The 22,787-nt window shown below is 53.0% G+C and overlaps 2 protein-coding genes across 2 annotated transcripts; one reads left to right on the forward strand and one right to left on the reverse strand.

Annotated features, from left to right (window-relative positions):
- The first annotated feature begins 255 nt into the window (after positions 1-255).
- On the forward strand, positions 256-15,779 carry PTSG_10477 (TK/RTKC protein kinase). Its single transcript, XM_004988800.1, has 36 exons — positions 256-1,325; positions 1,553-1,666; positions 2,156-2,322; positions 2,527-2,635; positions 2,835-2,956; positions 3,172-3,298; positions 3,631-3,713; positions 4,064-4,199; positions 4,364-4,455; positions 4,697-4,796; positions 4,978-5,380; positions 5,621-5,771; positions 6,085-6,303; positions 6,551-6,700; positions 7,053-7,215; positions 7,437-7,576; positions 7,810-7,904; positions 8,218-8,288; positions 8,611-9,083; positions 9,405-9,681; positions 10,202-10,501; positions 10,835-10,971; positions 11,346-11,483; positions 11,758-11,811; positions 12,111-12,225; positions 12,421-12,496; positions 12,718-12,799; positions 13,038-13,208; positions 13,495-13,656; positions 13,929-14,000; positions 14,124-14,267; positions 14,472-14,564; positions 14,738-14,788; positions 14,926-15,003; positions 15,233-15,298; positions 15,459-15,779. The coding sequence occupies exons 1-36, from the start codon at positions 260-262 to the stop codon at positions 15,555-15,557; spliced, it is 6,096 nt and encodes a 2,031-aa protein (XP_004988857.1). The 5' UTR covers positions 256-259; the 3' UTR covers positions 15,558-15,779.
- Positions 15,780-16,206: 427 nt separating this feature from the next.
- Positions 16,207-22,770, reverse strand: PTSG_10478 (uncharacterized protein; the record flags this gene model as incomplete). Its single annotated transcript, XM_004988801.1, has 15 exons — positions 22,525-22,770; positions 21,986-22,069; positions 21,733-21,816; positions 21,468-21,551; positions 21,249-21,332; positions 20,975-21,061; positions 20,699-20,782; positions 20,527-20,610; positions 20,313-20,393; positions 19,900-20,053; positions 19,661-19,759; positions 19,433-19,519; positions 19,037-19,276; positions 18,346-18,824; positions 16,207-18,121 (listed from the first exon to the last, which is right to left on the reverse strand). The coding sequence occupies exons 1-15, from the start codon at positions 22,650-22,652 to the stop codon at positions 16,207-16,209; spliced, it is 3,774 nt and encodes a 1,257-aa protein (XP_004988858.1). The 5' UTR covers positions 22,653-22,770.
- Between the last annotated feature and the right edge of the window lie 17 nt (positions 22,771-22,787).

The following is a 22,787-nucleotide window of genomic DNA, read 5'->3' on the forward strand; positions in this document are numbered from 1 at the left end:
CGTTGTCTTTGCTCGAGTGACGAGAAAGGTCGGTAAGCAAACATGCAGAAATACCCACACTCACACACACACACACACACACATACTCACACACACACACATACTCACACTCACTCACACACTCCCATACACACTCACACACACACACACTCACTCACACACATACACACTCCTCCCCAAGATCACGTCATCGCACGAGGAAAGCTGTGAATGACACACAGCAAGTTTCAGCGCACCCCGCCATTGGCTTTGTGTACAAATGCCAACAAACAACGTCACACCCACCCACCTTTTGCTTGACATGATCGCAAGAACCACCACAGCAAGTACACAGACAGACACAGAAGCTTCCTTCCTTCTCGATGCACTCGCGAAGCAGCGAGCGATCATCATCACCACCAGCACCCGCACCAGCAGTAGCAGCAGCAGCGGCGACGCTGTCCTTTGTTGTGTTTTGCGCCAAAGGTCGCAGAGAACCACGATGGCTTCGACCTGCGCGGGCAAAAGCGACCGTGCTGCTGTGACGGCATTGGCTGCTGCGGTATGCCTGATTTCCATGTTGCATGTGCCAGGCGCAACAGCGAACGCCACTGCCACACATTGGACGCCTCCCCAGGATGACTGGACAATCACCGTGTTCTCAGATGTCGACTGCTCTGAATCAGCCATGACTCATGTGCGATACACAGCCGTGAGTGGGTGTTCATCCATCACGGACTACACGAATGCGCGCTGCGACTGCAATGATCGCTTTGTCCGTGAGCGCGCCAACGCGGATTGCTCGAACAGTGGCACAGAGAACGGCCCCTTGTCCGGCACCAGCACTTGCCAGTCGTCCACTGCGATGAACAAGATGTTCCAGACATATTGCCCCGCTTCTCTGCCGGAGTGGGCGGATGTGCTGGGTGATGGCAGTACCGTGACACCCGATCTCGTTGTGGCACTCTTTGGAGACAATGCGTGCTCCAATGCGAGCTTCATTGCCTATGATGTGGTGAAAGAAGGCACGTGCATATCCTACGACAGCAGCCAATACAGTGCCACGCTGCTGCAGTATCCGCAGGTGCAGTTGAATGACTGCAACAACGCAAGCGTTGGTACTACGGTGTGGGAGCGCCAGTGTTTCAACCTCAGCAATGGCCTGTTTGGCGCCATCTGCTCCGACTGCTTTGGTGATCTGGCTTACAACCCTTCAAGCGCAACGCAGCACTGCACGGATGGATCACCGTCCACAACTAGTGTGCTTTCAACTACCACAGCGCAATGTGCCTTGGGGTTCGTGCAGTCTCCAGGCACAAGTGCGAGTGGAAGGGCTTGCGAATCAGGTGAGCTAAGGGGGGGATTGTGTGCACGTGTGTGTGTGTGTGTGTGTGAACTTGAGGTTTGAGCGTGTGTGTGCTTGGGTTGGAGGGGAGGCGGAGGGCTGGGTAATGCTGACCTGATGTGAGTTGGTTGCATGTCTTGTGTCTTGTCATGCCTTGCCTTGTAATCACCTTCTCACCTCCCCCCCCCCCTTGTTGTGTTCCTACACGTCTTGTTATGGGATGTGCAGACGCATATGCGTGTGTGGATGGGAAGATTGAGCCGTTCTCGGCTTTGTGCACGTGTTCAGATACCAACTGCGTCTTGTGCTACGACAGCGCCAGTGGCGCATACGACAACCTTGGTACGCTATCCATGCTGATGACGACAGTGTTGAAGACGTGCATGTGGTTCTAAGTGCTGGGCGCTGTGAGGAGTAAAGAAGGAGAAAGAGTGTGTTTGTGCGTGTGCGTGTGTGTGATGTTGGGTATGTGCAGCTGTGCTATGGTGCGACGAAGCTTGCGTGTTGGTGCTTGAGGTCGACAAGTGATTATGCGTGGCACTCTTGTGTGGACAACGCGCTCGTGTATCTTGTTCTCAACGCAGGTGCACCCGTTCACACACACTCTCACACGCACGCTCTCACACTCACGCACACAACGCACACACACACACACATACACACACACACAAATACACCCGCACACACACACACACACACACACACACACACAAATACACCCGCACACACGCACACACACACGCACACACACACACACAAATACACACCCGCACACAAATACACCCGCACGCACAAACACACACACACGCACGCACAAACACACACGCACAGGAGTGACGATGATTGGGTATGACGAGCCCGATAATGAATACCTCATGTGCGAGGAGAATGTGGCTGATGTTGACGCGTGCGTGACGCTGTGTGCATCCATGAGCAATTGCACATCGTTCTCCTATGAAGAGACAGCGGCCATATGCTGCTTCTTCGCTGGCGGCGTGGTGCGTTGTGGTGCTACAGCTTGTGTTACGTGGTGATGACATAGTGTGATGACATGACATCCGTGTGTTTGCGCGTGTATGTGTATGTTAATGCACAGGTGTATGTGTGCAAGTGCACGAGTGCATGTGCATGTTGCAGCCTTTGCTCTGATCCTTTTCTTACTCTATGCACGTGCGTGTGTGTATGTGTGCGTGTACATGTAGGTCGAATTCAAGGACGAGATGGATTCGGGGGATTCCATCATCTACTTTGCCATGGATGGCTGTCACGAATGCGACTTCAACTACTACCTCAAGGACATGGCATGCCACGGTACACCAGTGAACGATGCTGCTGTTGTTGTTGTTTTTGCTAGTGGTGGCTGCGTGAGGGCAGTCGTGGCTTGTATTCCTGCATGGCATCTCTTTTCAAGAACGTGCGCTCTGCTGGACACAACACCAAGTCAAGTTGCCGCACATGTATGATGTCACTCACGTGCAACGACTGCCATCACGACCTTTGTTCAAACAAGTGGTAAACTTCCCGCCGCTTGTTGCCTCATATGATCCGCAGGAGTTCATCTTCTCCATCAACGACCAGGGATCATTTCCCCGCGTGCTCACCAACCTCTTCATCTACCCTGGCGTATATGCGGTGGGGAGGCGAAAGCAATGTTGGCGAACATGGATGACTGCTTCGGGCCTGTGTGCTTGTTTTTGTGATCTCAAGTGTGTGTTGGGGGGCCTTGTTTGTGCTTGAGCTTCCCTTTGTGGTTATTTCGATGCTTGCTTTTTTGTCGCTTGCCATGCCGTAGGGGTTGTGTTGCGGGGGCGTTCATCCCGTGGTTTGTTGTGGCTTCACTTGCGCAGGACTCGACGGTTGAAGTGGACGTGAGCGTTGCGGAGGAGTACAGTGACATTGTAAATATCACAGGCAGCGATGTAATGCTTCTTGCACCCTTCAACGCGACAGGCGTCTACAACGTCACAATCACAGGTGCGTATGCGTATGAGTGTGCGTATGAGTGTGTGTATGAGTGTGTGCATGAGTGTGTGTGTGGATACGTGTGTAGTTGTGGGGAGACGGGATGCATGGAATTGGATTGGCTGCATAAGTGTGAATGGATGTGTGAATGGATGTGTGTGTGTGTTGGTGTGTACATCGTGTGCGCCCACGTTTGGCAGTATAGGTGCATGAATGAGTGCAACTTGCTGCAGCCAACGCCCATGTACCAGCTGACGCCATCTCCTCCTTCCACAACCACCGCCACCACCGCTGCCACGACCGCCACTGCCATTCCACGGTTACCACTATGATTGCAACACAAGCGCAAGATAATCGCAATGAATGCGTGTACGATGATGATGGCAGCCGGTATGACGGACCCTGTACGACCGACTACGTCATCCAGGTCTGGGATAGCGTTCGTGTGTTGTGCGTACGTGTTGTGTGTATTGTGTGTGTCTGGTGTTTCGTGTCTACAACCAAACACTGGGGAACATGGGCTGATTGACGCCCCTGTCACACATGCACGAGCAACAACACGGTGATTGAGTTGAATGTTGTGAGTGATCGCAAGGCCCTACCAAATCAGCAGCAGCAACAACAACAACAACAACAACAACAACAACAACAACAACAACAACAACAACAACAACAACAACAACAACAACAACAACAACAACAACAACAACAACAACAACAACAACAACAACACTTCCACCACCTCATCCTGTTCCTCTGCAACCCCCCACCGGTTAGATTGTCGTGATGGATATCGTGTGTGCAGAGGACCAGCTTCTTATTGCCACAAACGACGACCACGCCGACACCGACCTTACATTTCCGACTGCTTTTCCGTTACCGCAGTCCCAGTTCAATGTCACATCCTCCAAAGGTGATGTGTTGTGCAACTGCCAAGCACATGCACACGCACACAACAGCACTGCATTTCAAGGCACTGCGCTCCCATAATGCTGCCCCTTGCTGTTGTTCGCACTGTCATTACCAACCACCACTACGACGTCCCTCCCTCATGCGTGTGTGTGTATGACTCTGCAGAGGACCTCATGTCTTTCCCGCTTGGAGTCACAACCGTCAACTTCACGGGCGAGAGCGAGTTGTGGGGCGTTATCAACTCGTGTGGCACCACGGTGAGTGTAACGGCCTCTCATCTACTGTTAGGACAAGCGGCGTTGGTGTGAGAGGGGGATGATTCTGAAGTGACTGGAGGCGGGAGCTGTAGCAGTGGCAGTGGTTGAGGTGGTCGGGAGTGGTTGGACTGGTGCTCCTCGTGTTATGTGCACAACTGTGTGCACGGTCACACGCTCCCTCACCTACCCTCTTCCCGTATCCTTTCCTTCTGGCTCACGCAACCATCATTTGTTGTCGCAGGTGAGTGTTTTTCGAGGTGTGGAGGTGGAAGTGGATGTGCTCTCAGCAACCAGCGGCGACAACATCATGACCATTTTCGTCGTCACAAACCTTTTTGGAGGTATGAAGTGTGTGTGCATATGTGTGTTGGTTGGCTCAGCGACTGCAGGAACGTGTTGCGTCCAGTTGATCGCGCATGCTTGCGGATTGCTTGATTGGTGTTGTATTCGCTTGCAAACCACACAAGAGCGCTGCTTGATTCGTATTGAACACACACACACACACACACAACCACCCCGTAGATGTGCTGTCACCTCTTGGCGGGTTCAACATGACGCAAGACACGAATGATGTCATCATCTCCATCTCCGCGTCCACGGGCGAGCCGTTCCTCGTCTCCTCGCAGACCAATCAGTACGACCTCCGCCTTTCTTTCGATCTGCGCTTCTGTCCAGACGGCGTCTCCTTTCCTACTTCGGCAACCCTGGTCGACATGGACCAAAGCACAGACACCAGCAGTGCCAGCGGCATGCGGGCAGTGTGGGCCGAGTTTCGCAGTGATGGGGACGTTCCCGGCGTGACGCTTGTGACGAAGCAGGCGGTGGTGGACGCAGAGTCCGGTTGTTTCCGTGTTTCTGGCGAGTCCTCCCCGATTCGCGACCAATTCCTCTTCGACACCATCGACATTTACTTCACGTTTGCAGAGTGAGTCGACGTGCTATGACCTGCAACGCTGCGCGAGAACGCCGTGATGACGATGGTGATGGTGGTAATGATGATGTGCTTGGAGTTAGTGTTGGTTGGACGACACACGCAGCATGCACACCCTACCCTTTCATCCCGATACGCATCCACCACCTGCGCTGCATGCCCCCGACAACTCCCATGTCACCGATACCACCAAGACGACAACAATCACAACGACCATCACCACCACAATGCCAGGGATGCGTTTGTTGCAGGCCTGCTGCCAGTGGACATGGCACCCGTGTCGCCCGGTTACGTAGCGTTTGTTGCAGACAGCGGTACATCTCCGCTGCCGCCATCACTGCTGCTCGAACCGCCGGTCACCCTCGAGGACCGCGAGGCGCCAAAGGTCTGCAAATAATGTGTGGTGGTAGTGGTTGGAGGGGCTGACAGTGGTGGTGGAGAAGACACGTGTGACTTGTGTCCATCACGATGAGCCAAGCAATGGAACACCTACCTACCCATCCTATCCTCAGCACCTGTTGTGTCGGTTCGCAACGCACACTCGCAATGACACTTTGCAAACACAATCTAATCCCCTCCTTCACACACGCGCACATACACACACACAAATACAATACAAATACAAACAAATACACACACACACATACACACACACACAAATACACACGCACACACAAATACACAAATACACACAACAGTTCACCAACTGCCCGAGTGAGCCGATTGTAGTGTACGCAGGCCACGGCGAGGCCACCGCGGTTGCCATGTGGGATGACATTGTTGTGACGGACAACATTGGCGCTGTCCTGACACCGCCGGACAGGGGACCCGGATCAGCGTTCAGTGTTGTCGACAGCCCGCATGCCATTGTCTACTCTGCAACCGATGGTATCTTTACCACTACGTGCGAATTCTGGGTACGCAACCTTGAAAGAGGACGTGTGTTGCGGTGATGTGTGTCGTGGGCTGGAGGGGGGTTGTGACACAGAGCCACTGCATTGTGTGTCTACTGTTGCGCGTGGGCCCTCGTGGTTTGTTTGCGTGAGTGCTTGTGGTTCGTGTGAACTTGCGTGTGTTCGTGCATGCACTCAAATGACCACTCCCCACAACCACCACAACCAACACCACCACCACCACCACCATCGTCACCGTCACTGTCATCAGGTGATTGTGAATGTTGAGGAAGAGCTGGCGGTATCGCTGTCTCCGCGCATCTCCACCATCACGAAGGAGGAAGAGACGTTTGCTGGTGCGGCCCTGTACGCCGTCACGTACTCGCTCTTGGATGATTCGCCACACAACCTCACGTTTACGGTGAGCGGGGTGTGCGTCGTGGTGATTTGGTGATTGGCAGTGGTGGTGAGTGATGGTGGATTCGGTGGGGTGAACTCTGGACCACGAGTGTTCATGGTTGTGCACCGCCATATGCTCACCACGCTGTTGAATGAATTCCCATACATCACACTCAACCACATGCAAATCAACTCCTAAACACGCGACCTCATCACAAACACCTCCAACAAACCCACATTACACCCCTAATCACACTCAACTCCCCAAACACACGGTCACCTCACCACCCCATCAAAACAAACGATGCCAACATGCGATGCAATCCTGACCGCCGATCACACACGCACACGCACACACACACACACATACACAGGAGGATCTGTTGACGAAGAACACCATCTCTGTCACGTTTGCAGAGGCGAGCCGCCTTGCTGTTGTTCTACAAGGAACAGCAAACGCGACAGACGTGCGGTTACAGGTGGATATGCAGTGGGTCACCTCGCAATCGTTTAGCCAAGACATCCTCATTGATGCAGGTACGGGCTGTTGTTGATTGAGGTGAAGATGATGTGTCGTGTAGCGTCTGCTGTTGTTCTTGCAGTGTTTGAGTGAATGAGTATGCGTGAGCTGACCATCCCCCCTATGTTCACGACCCTTCAATCCCTTTCTTTGTGTTGCATGTGTGCCTGTGTGTGATGCCACGATCCAATCATCACATACACGTTTGCTTGCGCCCTCCCCCTTTAATTGTCTGCAGATGACATCAAGGTGACGGCGGTGCTGACACCAGCCACCATCGATGACACCTCGTCATCATCATCATCATCGCCATCATCATCCCCGGACGGAGCGCTGACAGAGGAACTCGCGCTTGAGTTCTCATCCCTGCACAGAGAGGTATCGTGAGTGTGTATGTGTATGTTTGTATGTGTGAGTGTGTGAGTGCGTGATGTGTGGGTATGTATGTGTATGTGTGTGCATGGGAGAGGAGACTGCTGGGGGAGGGAATGCACGTGTACATGCTTGTGGGGTTTATTTCACTGTCACAGGTCTTACTTGCATGTTGGATGCAACGTTTACGCTGTTGACCTTGAACTCGACTGCAACACTTCGCGCTCCCCAACCTGTAGATGGTGCTTGGCAGCAGTGGCGGTGAGATTACGGTCGTTGGCGAGGCCCCCATATCCGGTGCCGTTGCATTTGGCAGCATCATTCTCAAGCTCACGTGTGTACGCACATGCAGTCATGCTGGCAGAGGGGAAGGGCATGATAGTAAATCGGGAGGAGGGGCTTAGCGCGCCGCGCGCTCTGTCTGTGTGAGATGTGTGTAGATGTGCATGTGTGGTGGATGTGTGCATGTGTGCTGGATGCGTGCATGTGTGGTGGATGCGTACTGGACGTTTACACTCTGCGCGGTTTCTCAGTGGCATGTCATAACTAGCGCGCCAATTCCGCTTCAGCGCACCTTACATTCAGCCCATCACTACTGTACCCACCATCTTCACCACTGCATCCACCACCACCACACTGCATGCCAGGTACATCAACGATCTCGAAACGAACCTGCCATCACAAATGACAGAGTGGACACCCCAGACCGCCACAATTGGTGAGCGCTGCACGTACCGCTACTGTTTGTGATGCGGGATCCTTTGAGAAAGAAAGGGGGAGTCGAGTCACAAGAGTGCGTCATGGAGAAACGGCGAAATGGGACACGATCTCGCTCGCGATACTCGCGCAGCCCAAGGACAGCACATGCACACACTCACAATAACAACGACGACAACAACAACGACAACAACAACGACAACAACAACAACAACAACACCACGAATCCACACCAACTGATACACACTTACTTACATCAACATGCACACACACACCAATGTGCAACCTCCCCCCCCCCCACCCCCACTCCAACTTGTGCACAGGCTTCCGATATCTGTACGACGAAGACACGACTGTGGCAGAGGATGTGTACGCTGTTGCATTTTATGATGCCAACCCACCCGTCATCTTCGGCTGTCCAACAGAAGCAATTCGGGCCAGTAACGACCCTGGCAAGCAACACGCAACCGTCTCCTTCCCCAAACTGACGGCTGAGGATGATCAGGCAGGGTTTATTGTGCCCACAAACCCGCTGTATACCAACTTCACCGGCACGTTTGAAGTGCAGCTGCCGCCAGCATTGTCTGGTGTCCGTGTCGTGTACACGGCCACGGATTGGTACGGGAACACAGCGACGTGTGCGTTTGATGTGCGCGTGGTTGACAGTGAGCCACCACAGGTGGTCTGCCACCCCGATGTTGTCGTGTGGGAGCTGAGTGCTGGCAGTGATGATGTGGATCTGACCATGGACGATATCACGGGCAACTACACGGACAACGTCGACTTTGACGGATGGGTATGTATGTGTTCGTGTGTACGTGTGCGAATGTGCGTGCGTGCGTGCGTGTAGTTTGGGAGAAGTGATGGAAGCCGTTGTGACTGGCGGTGTTTGTGGTAATTGCAGGGCTTGTGGGACGAGGGTGAGTGGTATATATGTCCGCTTATGCTTGCATATGGTCTTGTGTTTGTCGTTGTGCGCGTCTGTATTTAACGTTCCACAAAGCGAAGTGTGGTTGCGTGTCCAGGGTGAGCATTGCATGTGGACAGCGCTATCGCATGAGCTCATTCATTCTCTCGCATCGGCCTCCTTGCGTCTTTGTCTTTTCTCAATCTACAGGTGACAGTGCAGGAACCACGGGGAGGCGTCTCCCTGGGTGTTGGCAACTACAGCTTCACGACAACGGTGTCAGACGCGTATAAGAACACCAACAGTTGCGTCACGTACATTGAGGTTATCGACATGACACCACCAGCCATTCTGTCCTGCCCCACCGATCAAACGGGTGTGGCAGACCCAGACCTGGACCCGAATGATCCCTCGCTTCCAATAGCTGGCGCTGCAAGCAACACCGACACCTACGTTGCCATCAACTTCACAGCCTCCATCATGCAGAGTAAGTCACGGTGTATCTGCGGAGTGTGTGTGTGTGTGTCTGCGGAGTGTGTGTGTGTGTGTGTGGTGTGTGTGTTGTGTGTGTGTGTGTGTGTGTGTGTGGCGTGTGTGGGGCTAGACCCGGGATTGGTGCAAATTGCCACATTTCTGGAATTGCTGTGATATGATGTGACTGCTCCAACACACGCGCTCAAACACACACACACACACCTACACATTTCCACACACACACACACACACATACATACATACATACATACATACATACATACATACATACATACATACATACATACATACATACATACATACATACATACATACATACATACATACATACATACATACATACATACATACATACATACATACATACATACATACATACACACACACACGCATAAACATTTCCACACACACACAACTCGCACACACACACACACAACTCGCACACACACACACAACTCGCACACACACACACACACCTCACACACACACACACACAACTCACACAACTGCAGACATTCGCTTTCACAACGATGACGTGGCGCGGCTGGAGAAGGACGTGCCAACGCTCGCGCGGTACGCGGCAGGCCGCACCCCCGTGACGGTGACGGCATACGATGCCGCTGGCAACCCTGCCGTGTGCTCGTTTGACGTGGTGGTGGCAGACACGACGCAGCAGCAGCCGCAGGCGGCAACAGCGCTTGATTCGAGTGCGCTTGCTGGCATTGGGACGGGCGCAGGCGTTGTTGTCATGGCCCTCGCTGTTGTCGTCTTCATGCTTCGCCGTGTATCTAGAAAACCACAGGAATGGGATGGTGAGACAAACAGATGCGCTGTGCTACGTAAGGGGGCGGGGCGGAAAGAGAGTGTGAATGTACGGATGCTTTATGTGTGTTTGTGTGTTTGTGTGTGTGCGTGTGCGTGTGCGTGTGTATTGGGAGGAACAGAGCAAAAGGAAGTGAAGTGGTGATCTGAGTTTACATTGTGTGTGTGTGTGTGTGTGTTTATGTGCACGGTGTATTAGTGTTGAAGAGCATGCGCTAGATGGATTGAGTGCCCGCCACACACGCACGCACACTCAAGTACTCGATACTCATGTGTATACACCCAAACCCCTCCTCACCTCACCCAACCACCACCCTCTCCAGACATTTTTGCGTCTATGGAGGCGTTTTCGTTGCAGCAGGAGGCACAGGGCGGCCCCGTGCGCCCGCGTGAAATCCGGCGCGCACAGCTGAAACTCAACCTCGAACTCGGCAAGGGCGCGTTTGGCATCGTGTACAAGGTGGGAATGTGTGTGTGTGTGTGTGTGTGTGTGTGTGTGTGTGTGTGGGGGGGTGTGGGTGTGTGTGTGTGTGTGTGTGTGTGGGTGTGTGTGGGAATGTGCGTGTGTGGGGGGGGGGGTGTGTGTGTGTGTGTGTGGGTGTGTGTGGGTGTGTGTGTGGCGGGGAGGGGAGGGGCGAGATGGGAAGTGGCTGTTGTCATGGTGCTGTGGGGTGTTGCTGTGGCTGTTGCGACGGTGTGTTTAAAGTGGGGCTGCGTGGGTGTTGGCGGCCATGGCAGCGCGACGATGGCATTACTTTTGTTTTTTATTTTGTATTGTGCGTCTACACTTACCAACACTGCCACCCGCATGCGTTCACCAACAAACCATACCAGGGCCTCCTCAAGGACATCCCTGGTGTGCCGGCATATCTGGTGGCGGTGAAATCGCTTCACGACAACGCGACGGGCGCCGATAAGCAGGAGCTGCTGGAGGAGGCTGCTGTCATGGCCCAGTTTGCACATCCAAACGTGGTGCGTACCGTGGGTGGTGATGATGACAGTGATGGCAGTAATGGTGATGACGGTCGCGATGATGGTGGTGCCTGCAGTGGTGGTTGTAATCATGATGTTGCATTACTGAACATGGTGGTTTGTCGGAATCGCCATCTCTTTGAGGTGACAGTCCTCGTGGTGATGGTGGCAACTTGTGTGCATGTTGGAAGCAGCGGTGGCGTTGTGTTTTGACACACGTTTGTTTGACATGACGCTTCTGCTTGCTTTGCATGCGGCGGTGCTTGATTTGCAGGTGGCCATGGTCGGTGTTGTGACTGTTGGCGATCCCCTCCTCGTCATTCTCGAGGTATGTACAACGCACAAAGGGTAGAGGAGGCGTCGGTGAACCTGTTTCTATTTGTGTATTTGTGTATTTATGTAGTTATGTAGTTATGTAGTTGTGTATTTGTGCATGTGTGTGTGCGTGTGTGTGCGTCTGTGTGTGTTGTATGCGCTGTTCAACACGAACAGTGCCGCCTGCGGTCGTGAAGCGACGCTTTGCCTTGCCTCAAACTCAATTCATGCATCAAGATCATTCACTGTGCTCGCAACCATCACCACCACCATCACCACCATCACCATCATTGTCATCACGAATGCCATCAGTACATGGAGCATGGCAGCCTCAAGTCGTACTTGGAGAACAAGGACGTGCCGTCGGAGCTGAAGATTCAGTTTATTGCCGACTGCTGTGCAGGCCTCGCTCACATCCACGCAAAGGGTTAGTAGGGAACGGGAAGAGGGCTAAACTGTGTTTACACATGTGCGCGTGGTGTGTGTGCGTGTGTGTGTGCGTGTGTGTGTGTGCGTGTGCGTGTGTGTGTGTGTGTGTGTGTGCTGTCCTGGCGATTCTAAACGTGCACACATTGACCCCCATCATACACTTGCACGTACACGTGCGCTGGTTTCTGTACAGGCTTCATTCATCGCGATGTGGCAGCACGAAATGTTCTCATCTCAACGGAGGTGACGGCAAAGATTGCCGACTTTGGGTAGGTGAACGCAGTTTTGCGTGTTGATGTGTGTTCTTTCTATCACAGCTACACATCGGCTTCCGCATCCATCTCAAACATCACAAGTGGTCAAATGCACACTGAATCCTTCATTTCAAGCGCTACCACACCCGCATCACACTCCAATCACTCACACTAATCACACACCCTTAATCTCCCCTTTTCATCACACAAACACTCACATGCATGTGCATCTGCAGCCTTACGCGCGAGTCGAAAGAACACGAAGACTACTACCGGTCGCGTGGCGGTGCGCTGCCTGTGCGATGGACAGCTCCAGAGGTGAAGGGGAATGGCACATTAACTTGAGTTCTGCTTTGTTTCCTGTCTTGTTTGTTTCGTTTGTGTTGTATTGCAGTTCAGAGCGACGTGCCAGGCTTCCTCCTCTTCCTTCTCCAGCAGCATACTGTCGTTTATCACCACCACCACCACCACCACCATTGCGACCATTGCCGTTACTACTGCCATCGCCATCATCGTTAACGCAACAACCCACGACCACACACTCTCATGCCTGCAGGCACTCGAGTCGCGCAAGTTTGACGAGTCGACGGATATTTGGTCCATGGGCATTGTCATGCATGAGGTGTACACACGCGCAGATACGCCGTACAAGGGATTCACAAATCAGAAGGTCTGGGTGCAGGTGTGTGCCGGGTACCGCCTCCCACGACCGCCAACGTGCCAACAAGTGAGATATGATTGCGACTGGCCTGGGTGTTGCCGTTGTTGCTGCTGGTACAGTCACGGATAACAGACGCTTCCGTGGCCTTCCGTGGTGTCATGTTCTTGCGGTGATTCTTCGCTGTCACAGCAGTCTGCTGGTGGTTTGGAAGCGAGCAGGGAGTGTCCACGTCATTGTCTACACACACACGCGACTTGCCACCACACCTGCTATCACTTACTGCTCACAACATCCACGTTGTGACACCACGCAATACCACACGACACCACCTCTCGACTCGCGCTTGACCCAGGTGGTGTATGAGTCGATGCTGCGGTGTTGGGCGGCGGACCCGTCGCAGCGGCCGTCGTTCACGGAATTGGAGCAGACGTTCCGAAAGTTGCAGGAAACCAATCTCGCCCCCGCCATTGGAGCACGGCCGTCCCACCACGCTGACGTCGTACCAAACCCATACGTGCGTCACCCAAAGCGAGGAGAGATGGAAGCGGTCGGTGGTGGTGGTGGTGGTGGTGGTGGTGGTGGTGGATGTTCGGATGGTGGTTTTTGGCTGCGAGGCCGCGGTGATTGTTGCAGTCGCAGTACAATTTTGTCGTGGTGGCGGTGGTGGTGATTGTGTGAGCTTGAGGCGGATCCGAGAGCGCTCGTGTGCTGGCATGCATGTCTCCATCTTCATGTGGCCACAAAGCGTGTGCTGATGTCTTGATGTGGGGCTCATCCATCACACAGGTTGACGACCCGACCAACTGCCCGGATAACGACACAGTGGCAGCATACATCGACAACGAACGCATGGCTACGGTGAGAGTGTGCGCGCAAGGGCAGATGTGTTGTGTGCATACATGTGTTGCGTGCGCGGTTAATGATGGCAAATCACCGTAGTGTGTTCTCATGAGCACATGCTCGCCGTCCTTTCACTGTCAGAACCCCATGTACCGAGGGAACCGCAACGTGGCTGCAGCAGCTGCTGCTGCTCACAAGGCGCCACCACCACAGTCGTCATCATCATCGTCATCATCGCGACCAACAGCATCGGCGCCCCCACGCCCGCCAGTGGCAGAAGAGGAGGTGTGCCTTGTGTGTCTTGTGTGTGTGTGTGTGTGTGTGTGTGTGTGTGTGTGTGTGTGTGCGTGTGTGTGTGCGTGTGCGTGTGTGTGTTTGAGCCTGTACAGTGTGTGTTGACACACACCCCTCTTCATCCTACTTCTGCAACCCACTTCTCCTGCCCCTCACTTCTTCACCTCCCTTCTTCGACACGTTCTGTTGTTGAAGCCGGATGCGTACGTGGACATGATGAACGTTGCCGAGGTGAAACTGGAGGCATGCGAGATTGTGCAACAGCACCAAGAGACAAAACAACATCAAGTGAGTAATGATATGATTCACGCAGAAAAGGTCAATCATGCCGCCGTGTATGTTTCGTGTCCTGTCATGCATTCTCTGACATAACTGCCCGTGTGTGTGTGTGTGTGTGTGTGTGCGTGCGTGTGCGTGTGTGCGTGTGTGTGTGTGTGTGTGTGTGTTGCTCTGTTTCGCAGAGTGCACCAACGCAACAGCGAGTGGAGCGGATCGACGAAGAAAAGAATGAGGTGTGCAAGCCTTGACCATGCACAACGCATCACTAATCCCGGCACTGTTAATGCTTGAGTAGTTGTGGGCAATCTCCCTCACCATTTCCGTCATTGTCGCCATCAACGTGTTGTTACTGCTCTGAACTGAATGGCAGCAGGAGTACATGGACTTGACGGGTTTCATTGAAGTACCGCTGGAGACAGTGAAGGAACCAACGACCACAGAAACGAAGGTGAGGCTTCTCACATGAACTTGTTGCAGGGATTGACTTGATGTGCATCATCATTGCTTGCTTTTGCTTACTTGTGCTTGCTTTTGCTTACTTGTGCTTGCTTGTTGTTACCTTGCATGTTGTTACCTTGCTTGTTGTTACCTTGCTTGCTTTTGCTTGCTTGGGGGTGGCGTGTCGTCACTGATTCGCCCTCTGCTATCGCCTGTTGTTGTCCGCATCTGCCTTGTAGGTTGTTGCCGTTGAAGGGCACACTGCATCTTCGCAACGCTCGGCACAAGCAAGCACACCAGACCAGGTACGTCGCCAACACAGCGAAGAGGTCACGGTGGTAGGGAGGGTGAACCGTGCAGGAGGTGTTCAGGTGCGACGCTTCCCCCCGTTTGTAACCGGCGTCGGCATCCGCACAACTTCACACCACACGTGGCACGTTGGCTTTGGGTGTGGCATTGCTGCAGGGCTCTGGGAGGATTGCAAAAGAGGAGGACGAGGAGGAAGGCGTGCCTGCTGAGGAACGCACATACCTTGAACCCATCGCACAGCTCATTTCAATGTGATGATCATCTACAATGTATGTGTGTGTTGCATGTATGCATGTGTGTGTTTGCGTGTGCATGTGTGGGAGTGTGTGTGTCACGGGGTGGCCCGTGGAACGGAGTCAACACACACAGCAAGACGTGCTTTTCATGTCGTGTGCTTTTGAGGCATGTTGATGAAGAAGTAAAGGCACACCGTTGGCACGCGCCAGTCAGATTGAAGGATTGAAAGACAAGCAACACGGCAACGTTCACAATATCCAAACGTCTCCTCTCCTCACAGGCTCACAAGCACAAAAGCACACACACACACACGCATGTGCACACACACATACACACACACACATGTGCACACACATGCACACATGTGCACACACACACACACACACATGTGCACACACACACACATACACACATGTCATACACATTCCCCACCAACTCGAGTTGTTGGCGGCGCGGCTGGCCTTGGAAAGATTTTCGGTACAACAACACCACGCCCATTCACAAAGAACCTAAGAACCACGCTCTTTCCAAGAAGCAAGAAAGCGTGGAAATTCACGGTTGTGCCAGCAGCTACAGCAATCAACAGGAATCACGCCACGAAACCTGCCCCAGTTCAAGCAGCATGTTGACCGAGCCATACCTCAACACGCCATTTTCCTCCTCTTTATCACCCCTCCTCCCTGGCTAAGCGAATGAGCATGTTCGCGTGCCCTTTCTTCGCACCAGCTGCAATGAGGTCCTTCTTCGTTAAGTCCCCGTCAATCACAAGCTCCACAAGATCTTGCAGCGTGGAAATGCCGTGGTCGATCAACACACTCTTCACGTGTACAAGGAGACCGTGTCGCTGTAGCCAGTTCGCAAGGTCGGAATTGAAGAGGTCTTCATCCATTACACTGGCATCTGGAGTTGGAGTTGATGTCGGCAAGTGTGGAAAGAACGCAGCAAACTTTTCAGCCAAACACCGAGACGTTACGCGGTGGCGATCAACCCATATGCCAGCGCTGTACTGTTGCTGGACTGAGTCAAAGTGCAACAGCGTGTCTTCGTCGTATGGAAGAAACAACTGCACGTGCAAGTCACCATATCGACGTGCCATGGCCTGGTTGATGGTTTCATGAAGTTGATCCAAGAACATGCGTGGTTCAGGACCATCAATCCAAACTTTGATGCCGCCAACAGCAGGAACAAGCCGCAGCTCCACTCTCGAATCTGCTGCGAAGATAACGACATGGGTACGGCTGAGCTTTGGCTCTCGCGTAGCTGTTGGTTGCGTGCGCTGCAGCACGTGTGCGAGCAACATGGTGAAGATGCCTTCAGGCAGGAAGGTTGTGCGCTGAAGGGCATCTATGCTCACGTCGGCATTTGCACTCGGCTGTGCAGGTCCAGCGATGAAGCTGATGTACGCCGTGTTCGGCTCATGTCCGAGATACGAGTGAAATCGCTGGGCCACAGTTGTGCTCAATACCACAGAAGATGACATCGACGACGCCTCATCAGCACTTGTCGGAGAGGCTGGAGCTGTTGATGATGTCGGTGAAGTCAGTGGAGTTGGTGATGGGTCAAGGGTCATGGGCAGGATCGCCGGCACGAGGTAGCATTCCTCCTCCTCCTGCTCCTGCTTCTGCTCCTGCTCCTGTTGTTGTTGTTGTTGTTGTTGTTGTTGTTGTTGTTGTTGTTGTTGTTGTTGTTGTTGTTGTTGTTGTTGTTGTGCCAGGACATGCTTTGGAGCACCCCCGTTTCGTGCCACCCTTGGGAGTGTGTATTGCACACACAATCCATATTCCATCATCAAGCGCAAGAACGGCTCAACCAGGTCACATTGCATATCCCTCCACAGCACCTCCAGCACTTGGCGGTGCAGGATGCCACGAAGGACCAGATCGTCCCATAAGTGGGCACCCAGCCTAATTGCTTCTTGGTCGTGAACATCGCTGTGGAGGTCGAAGTTGCGGATGACACTTGTCATCGTGTCTACCGCCCACTGGGGGCTCAAGATGACGAAGGCATCCATACCGTCGATGTCATCATAGTACAGCACCATAGAATACAGGTGCAGATACTTCAGACACATCCTCGTGTCCATCTTGTTTTGCAGGCCAAACTTTTTGCGACCAATATCTGTGGCTTCTGCGAGTGTAACAAAGGGCCTGTGAGATGCTCTGTGCATGCTCATCAACTCGTCGTAGAGGCGAATGTACGACACAGCTATTTCTCGGCTCACAAACGGCTGCGCCAGTGCTGTGAAGGAGATGGTCTGGCGCAGGTCCTGGATCATGGGGTCATCGATGGACTTGGTGTTGTCAATGGGCCAAAACCATAGGCCGTGCTTGTCGTTGTGGATGACAGAAGGGAAGGCCGGGTTGTACCGGAATCGCTTGAAGAGTTGTTCAGACACCTGGTGATGTTGTCTTGGGGATGCCACCACGTCAGCAAATGTGCCAATGATGAGGACGGGTGCGCCCTTGGCGTGGAGGTGGAGGGAGGAAAGCCAATACTCAATAAACTCCCAGGTAGCCTCGCGTTTCTCGTCATCTGGGTGCAACAAGCTCTCCATGGAGAATACCAGGAGGTACACCGCATACCTGTTGTGGGGGCGAACGTGGGAAGTAGTGGGGTGAGGGGTGTGTGGAGTAGGTTGAAACAGAATGAGGTGGACAGCACGCAGTACACACACACACACACACACACACACACACACACACACACACACACACAGAAGCACAGACACACAGACACACACAGACACACACAGACACACACAGAAGCACAGACACACACACACACCAAAAGGAATCTAATGGCTCACTCTGTGAGGAAGAAAGGGTGGAAGATGTAGAAGGTGGACTGGCCACCCAGGTCAAAGACCTTGAACGTGACCCGCGCTTTGCCTTGAGCAATTGTCATGTCAAGGTTCACATCTTTGATGGCCCGTTCAAGATCCTCTCGACTTGTTGAAGTCGTGGCAGCCTCATTGACCACGCCATCTGGGTCTGGAACTGGGTCTGTCTCGTCATGCAAGGGTGGGTCTGTGGGTTGAGCTATCGTGGAACCGGTTTGTGGCGCTAGCTTGCTTGCAGGATTTGTAGGTGGAACCGGAAGTCTTCGATGCCGTCTTGAAGTTGTTGGACCTGGTTTTTGCCGTTGTTGTTGCAACCGTGACCGCTGCTGCCGCTCTTGGGTTGCTTTCATCATCTCTTTCTTCAGTGTTGCCGCAATACCCGAAGTCCTTGCCAGTGCCGTATCTCGTAGGGTGCGCATGTACTCGGACGTGCCTGGCTCGACACTCTGTGGCGCGATGTTCAAGATGGAGGTGGAGCGGAACATGCAGAACGAGGGTCAAGGGACCAAACAGCGGTGTGAGGATAAGCAAACAAACACCGGCACTTATCCACATGCGCACAGCCTCCCCGATGTCCTTGCATGCACGCAAGCACCGCAGAGGAAGCACACAGTTGCTTGCGCGTATTTGCACCAGGCTATCACTATCACGACCACACCTGCCAATCACAGACGTCCATTGTTTCGACCGTGACATCCAAGTTCACACCATCCGCACCACGCGTGGAGTTGTGAACTGGATTAAACGTCTCGGCCATCAACGAGCGCAGCGTCGTTGTTTTGCCTGCACCTCCTTCTCCGACAATCATGAGCTTCGCACGTGCTGCCATCTGCGTTTGGGACTGTGCAGAAATCTCGAGCATGTGCCGAATGACTTCATTTTGGTATTTGAGCCGGGCCTGTTGGGTTTGAGGACATGTTACACACAGGTGTGTGTGTGTGTGTGTGTGTGTGTGTGTGAGGGGAGAGGAAAGCAACAGAATCGATCAACATTGCCCTTTTCGACACCCACTCACAGGGATGCACTGTCACACTTTTCCTCATTGGAAACCCACATCATTGCTGTTCGCTGGGCGCAAGTCCTCGAGACTAATAATGTCGATGTGGCCCCGGATTGCAGCTTCATCATAAGCGGTCTCCTCCTGCAAATTTGAGAGAGGATGCGACCACGCATACGGACGGTCACTGGATGAAACCATTCACATGGTAAGGGGCAGTACAATGATGTTGCATGGAATGAGAGCACATCGCATGTATACAGTCTCTTGGAAGAATCAACTCACATTTGCGTTAGTAGCAGTGATATCTGCGCCATTTTCAAGCAACAGCGAAACAATGGCCACTTGATTGTGCTTGCAAGCAAAATGAAGCGGTGTGTCGTCCTGAGCGTGCACGGTGAGTGTGGTTGACAATGAAATGGCGTTGGTTAAGCCAAGAGGGCCGCAGACAATCTTGCACAATGTAAAGAAAGCAACGGCTACGCAGTTACACACACACACACACGCACAACGCCGACACATACTTGTTCGTTCTGTTCATTGATGACAGTGTTGTTTTGCTTGATTAGGGTGCTTGCGGCCTCAAGGTTGCCATGCTTGCACGCGGAGAAAAACTCTTGTTGTTGTCGCCTCTTCTCGTCTCGTCCTTGGTTGAAGGCTACCCGTTCCTCAGACGTCCTGATGGAATAAAAGGAGACGAGGCAAAGTTGTACAAAATGTACGCGCACGAAGTAATGTGAGCATCCAGTCGCATACACCATGACCACGCCCGAGCAGGCATAGTGAACGGCGACCACACGCACACGCACACGCACACGCACACGCACACACACACACACACATACACACACACGCGCGCACACACACACACACACATGCATGCATGAGCAGGAGCACGCGCACCCAACCTCAGACGCTGAGCTTGGTGCAGACTCACCAATTACCCGTGTCGATGCGTCGGTTCACTGGCAGTGCCGCCCCAAAGGCACGAGCGGCCTGGGAAGAGTTGTGGTGGATGCTGCATGTTGGTGGTGTGCAGGCATTCACGTTAAATCAGAACTCCCATTTCAGACATGCACCATGACTCTCGTGTGTCCAGACATTACGGGGATAAAGGAGGAGAGGACGGAAGTTGTGTCACATGTACGCACAGAAGTCCTTCAAGGGTGCGATTCTTGCGCAATGCTCCTCCAAAGGCAGCTCCACCACTTGTACCAATGTCATTGTTGGACAAACTGCATGACGGCAAAGATGTATATGATATGTAAATGAAGAAGAGGCACGGCAAGGAAGTGACCATGACACGACGTGAGCCAGACTCACCTCAATCTTGACAGCCATGAATTGTGTCGCAACATTTCCGCCAATGCTCCCGCCGCAGCGGGGCCGAGGTCATTTTCCCAAACCCTTCGGGTCAAACGATTGGTGTGGTGTGACGTGTAAGCAAGCATGTGTGTGTGTGTGTGTGATTTCAGCGCAATTGAAATCGAGTTCGCACAGCATTGGTTGCAGGTTGCAGTTTGTGTCTTGCATCTTCAGTCCCGAGGTGAGTCTTTCCAACGTTCCGAGCAAGCTATGACCAGGGTGTCGTGCACTTACCATATTCTGTTCAGAGTGGTGTTGTCATGCGCAAGCGCGGCTGCGAGAGAACGGACGCCTTCATCACCCATGCGGTTCTTCCCAAGACTGATGCATCGTTTGGGCGAAAAGACGGAAAACACATGAGCAACCCGCGACAACACCATACAGTGCCTCATTTTCATGGCAATGTAGCAGGGACCGCGTGACAAAACCAGCGGTTACACTGTTGTGTTACACACGGTTGCATAGGAAGACGTGCACCAAATCGTGGCCAGACCATGAACAAACTCACTTCAGGTCCACAATGCAGGTGTTGTGTCTTAACATGTCTGCCAAGGCTGCAGCGCCGTCAGGCCCAATAGCGTTGCGAGACAGCCTGGGTAGCAGGGCAGACAAGCGGATCAAGGACCAATGAGGTAGTTGTTGCTCAGTGTATCCACGAGTGGCACAGGGACTGGTTACATCAGCACATGCAACTGCTAGCACATCGTCTTTGTCTCAACCAACGCACCAGAGAACCTTCACGCTGTTGTTGCGCTTGAGCATATCTGCCAAGGCCACTGTGCCCTCAGGGCCAATGGAGTTGTCATCCAACCTGGTGTCAGCCGCAAGACCACGCGCCATCAGCGGCAACGATACACAGAGACTCAAGGTTAAGCGCGGATGAGGGTTGCCCAAAAAGCTGTGTGAATGCCAAGCAATCAAGCGAGCCAGCTTGTGAACCAAACAGAAGTTAACAAAGCAAGGCCCTTTGTGCTTGTGAGCTCACACCTCACCAAAGTTGCTTCACCGTCTTGTTGTTTTCCAGTACATCTGCCAAGGCGGCCGCACCGACAGCGCCAATTGAATTGCGTTGCAAACTGTGACATGAACGCAGCGTAGTACCAGTTACAGAGTCATCACAGATCACAATCCGATGCGGTGAGTGCAAGATGATGAGCAGCGGAGATAACCATGCTGGCTAGCACCTGAGGAGGTGTGAAACGACCACCGCATGCTTCACGAACACCAACGATCCCTTCAACTGACTGTAGCTCTTGAAGTGAGGTGTTGCCTCTCAATGCCTCGGCAAGCGCACTCGCTCCATTATCGTCGAGTCCAGCATCTCCCATTCTTTATTAGAGCGGGGGGGGGGGGGGAGAGTGTGTGTGTTGTGAGCGAGCGAGCGTGTGTGTGTGTGTGTGTATGTGTGTGTGTGTGTGTATGTGTGTGTGTGTGTGTGTGTGTGTGTGTGTGTGTGTGTGTGTGTGTGTGTGTGTGTGTGTGTGTGCGTCGCAAGACTGCATGGTGGACGCACATACAGAATTCAGTTGCACACCGACACACCTACACACCTACAGACAAACACACCCCGACTCGACACAGACAAACACACACACACACACAAACCTATGCATACACACACACACACATACACACACATACATACAAACACACACGCATACACACACACACACACGCTCGCGCGCGTGAAAGCACATGGTTGTTTGGCACCTTTTCAGCATTCCAAACAGAAACACCTCTACACCTGCAACACTTCTTTGCAACAGTAACAGTAGGGTACTCACCTCACAAACTCTCCATAGGTGTTGGTGGCGATGTGTCTGATTTTTCGTTTCACCGAATCCTCCAACCTCGTCTTTGCTAAGAACGCTTCCACCTTCTCGAGCACTGTTGGCGTCGACGTTGTCGTCATCGTGACGCAGTTGGTGCCCCCTGCACACACACAGCACCGCAGCACTACAGCAGCTATGCAGCTTGCTTGTTGTCCGTGGTCCTGCGTTGTTTTCTGTTTTGATGGTGGTCCTGTGGCGGTGTATTGCGGAAAATT

This window comes from Salpingoeca rosetta (genome assembly GCF_000188695.1).
Source record: "Salpingoeca rosetta unplaced genomic scaffold supercont1.33, whole genome shotgun sequence".
Taxonomy (NCBI): domain Eukaryota; class Choanoflagellata; order Craspedida; family Salpingoecidae; genus Salpingoeca; species Salpingoeca rosetta.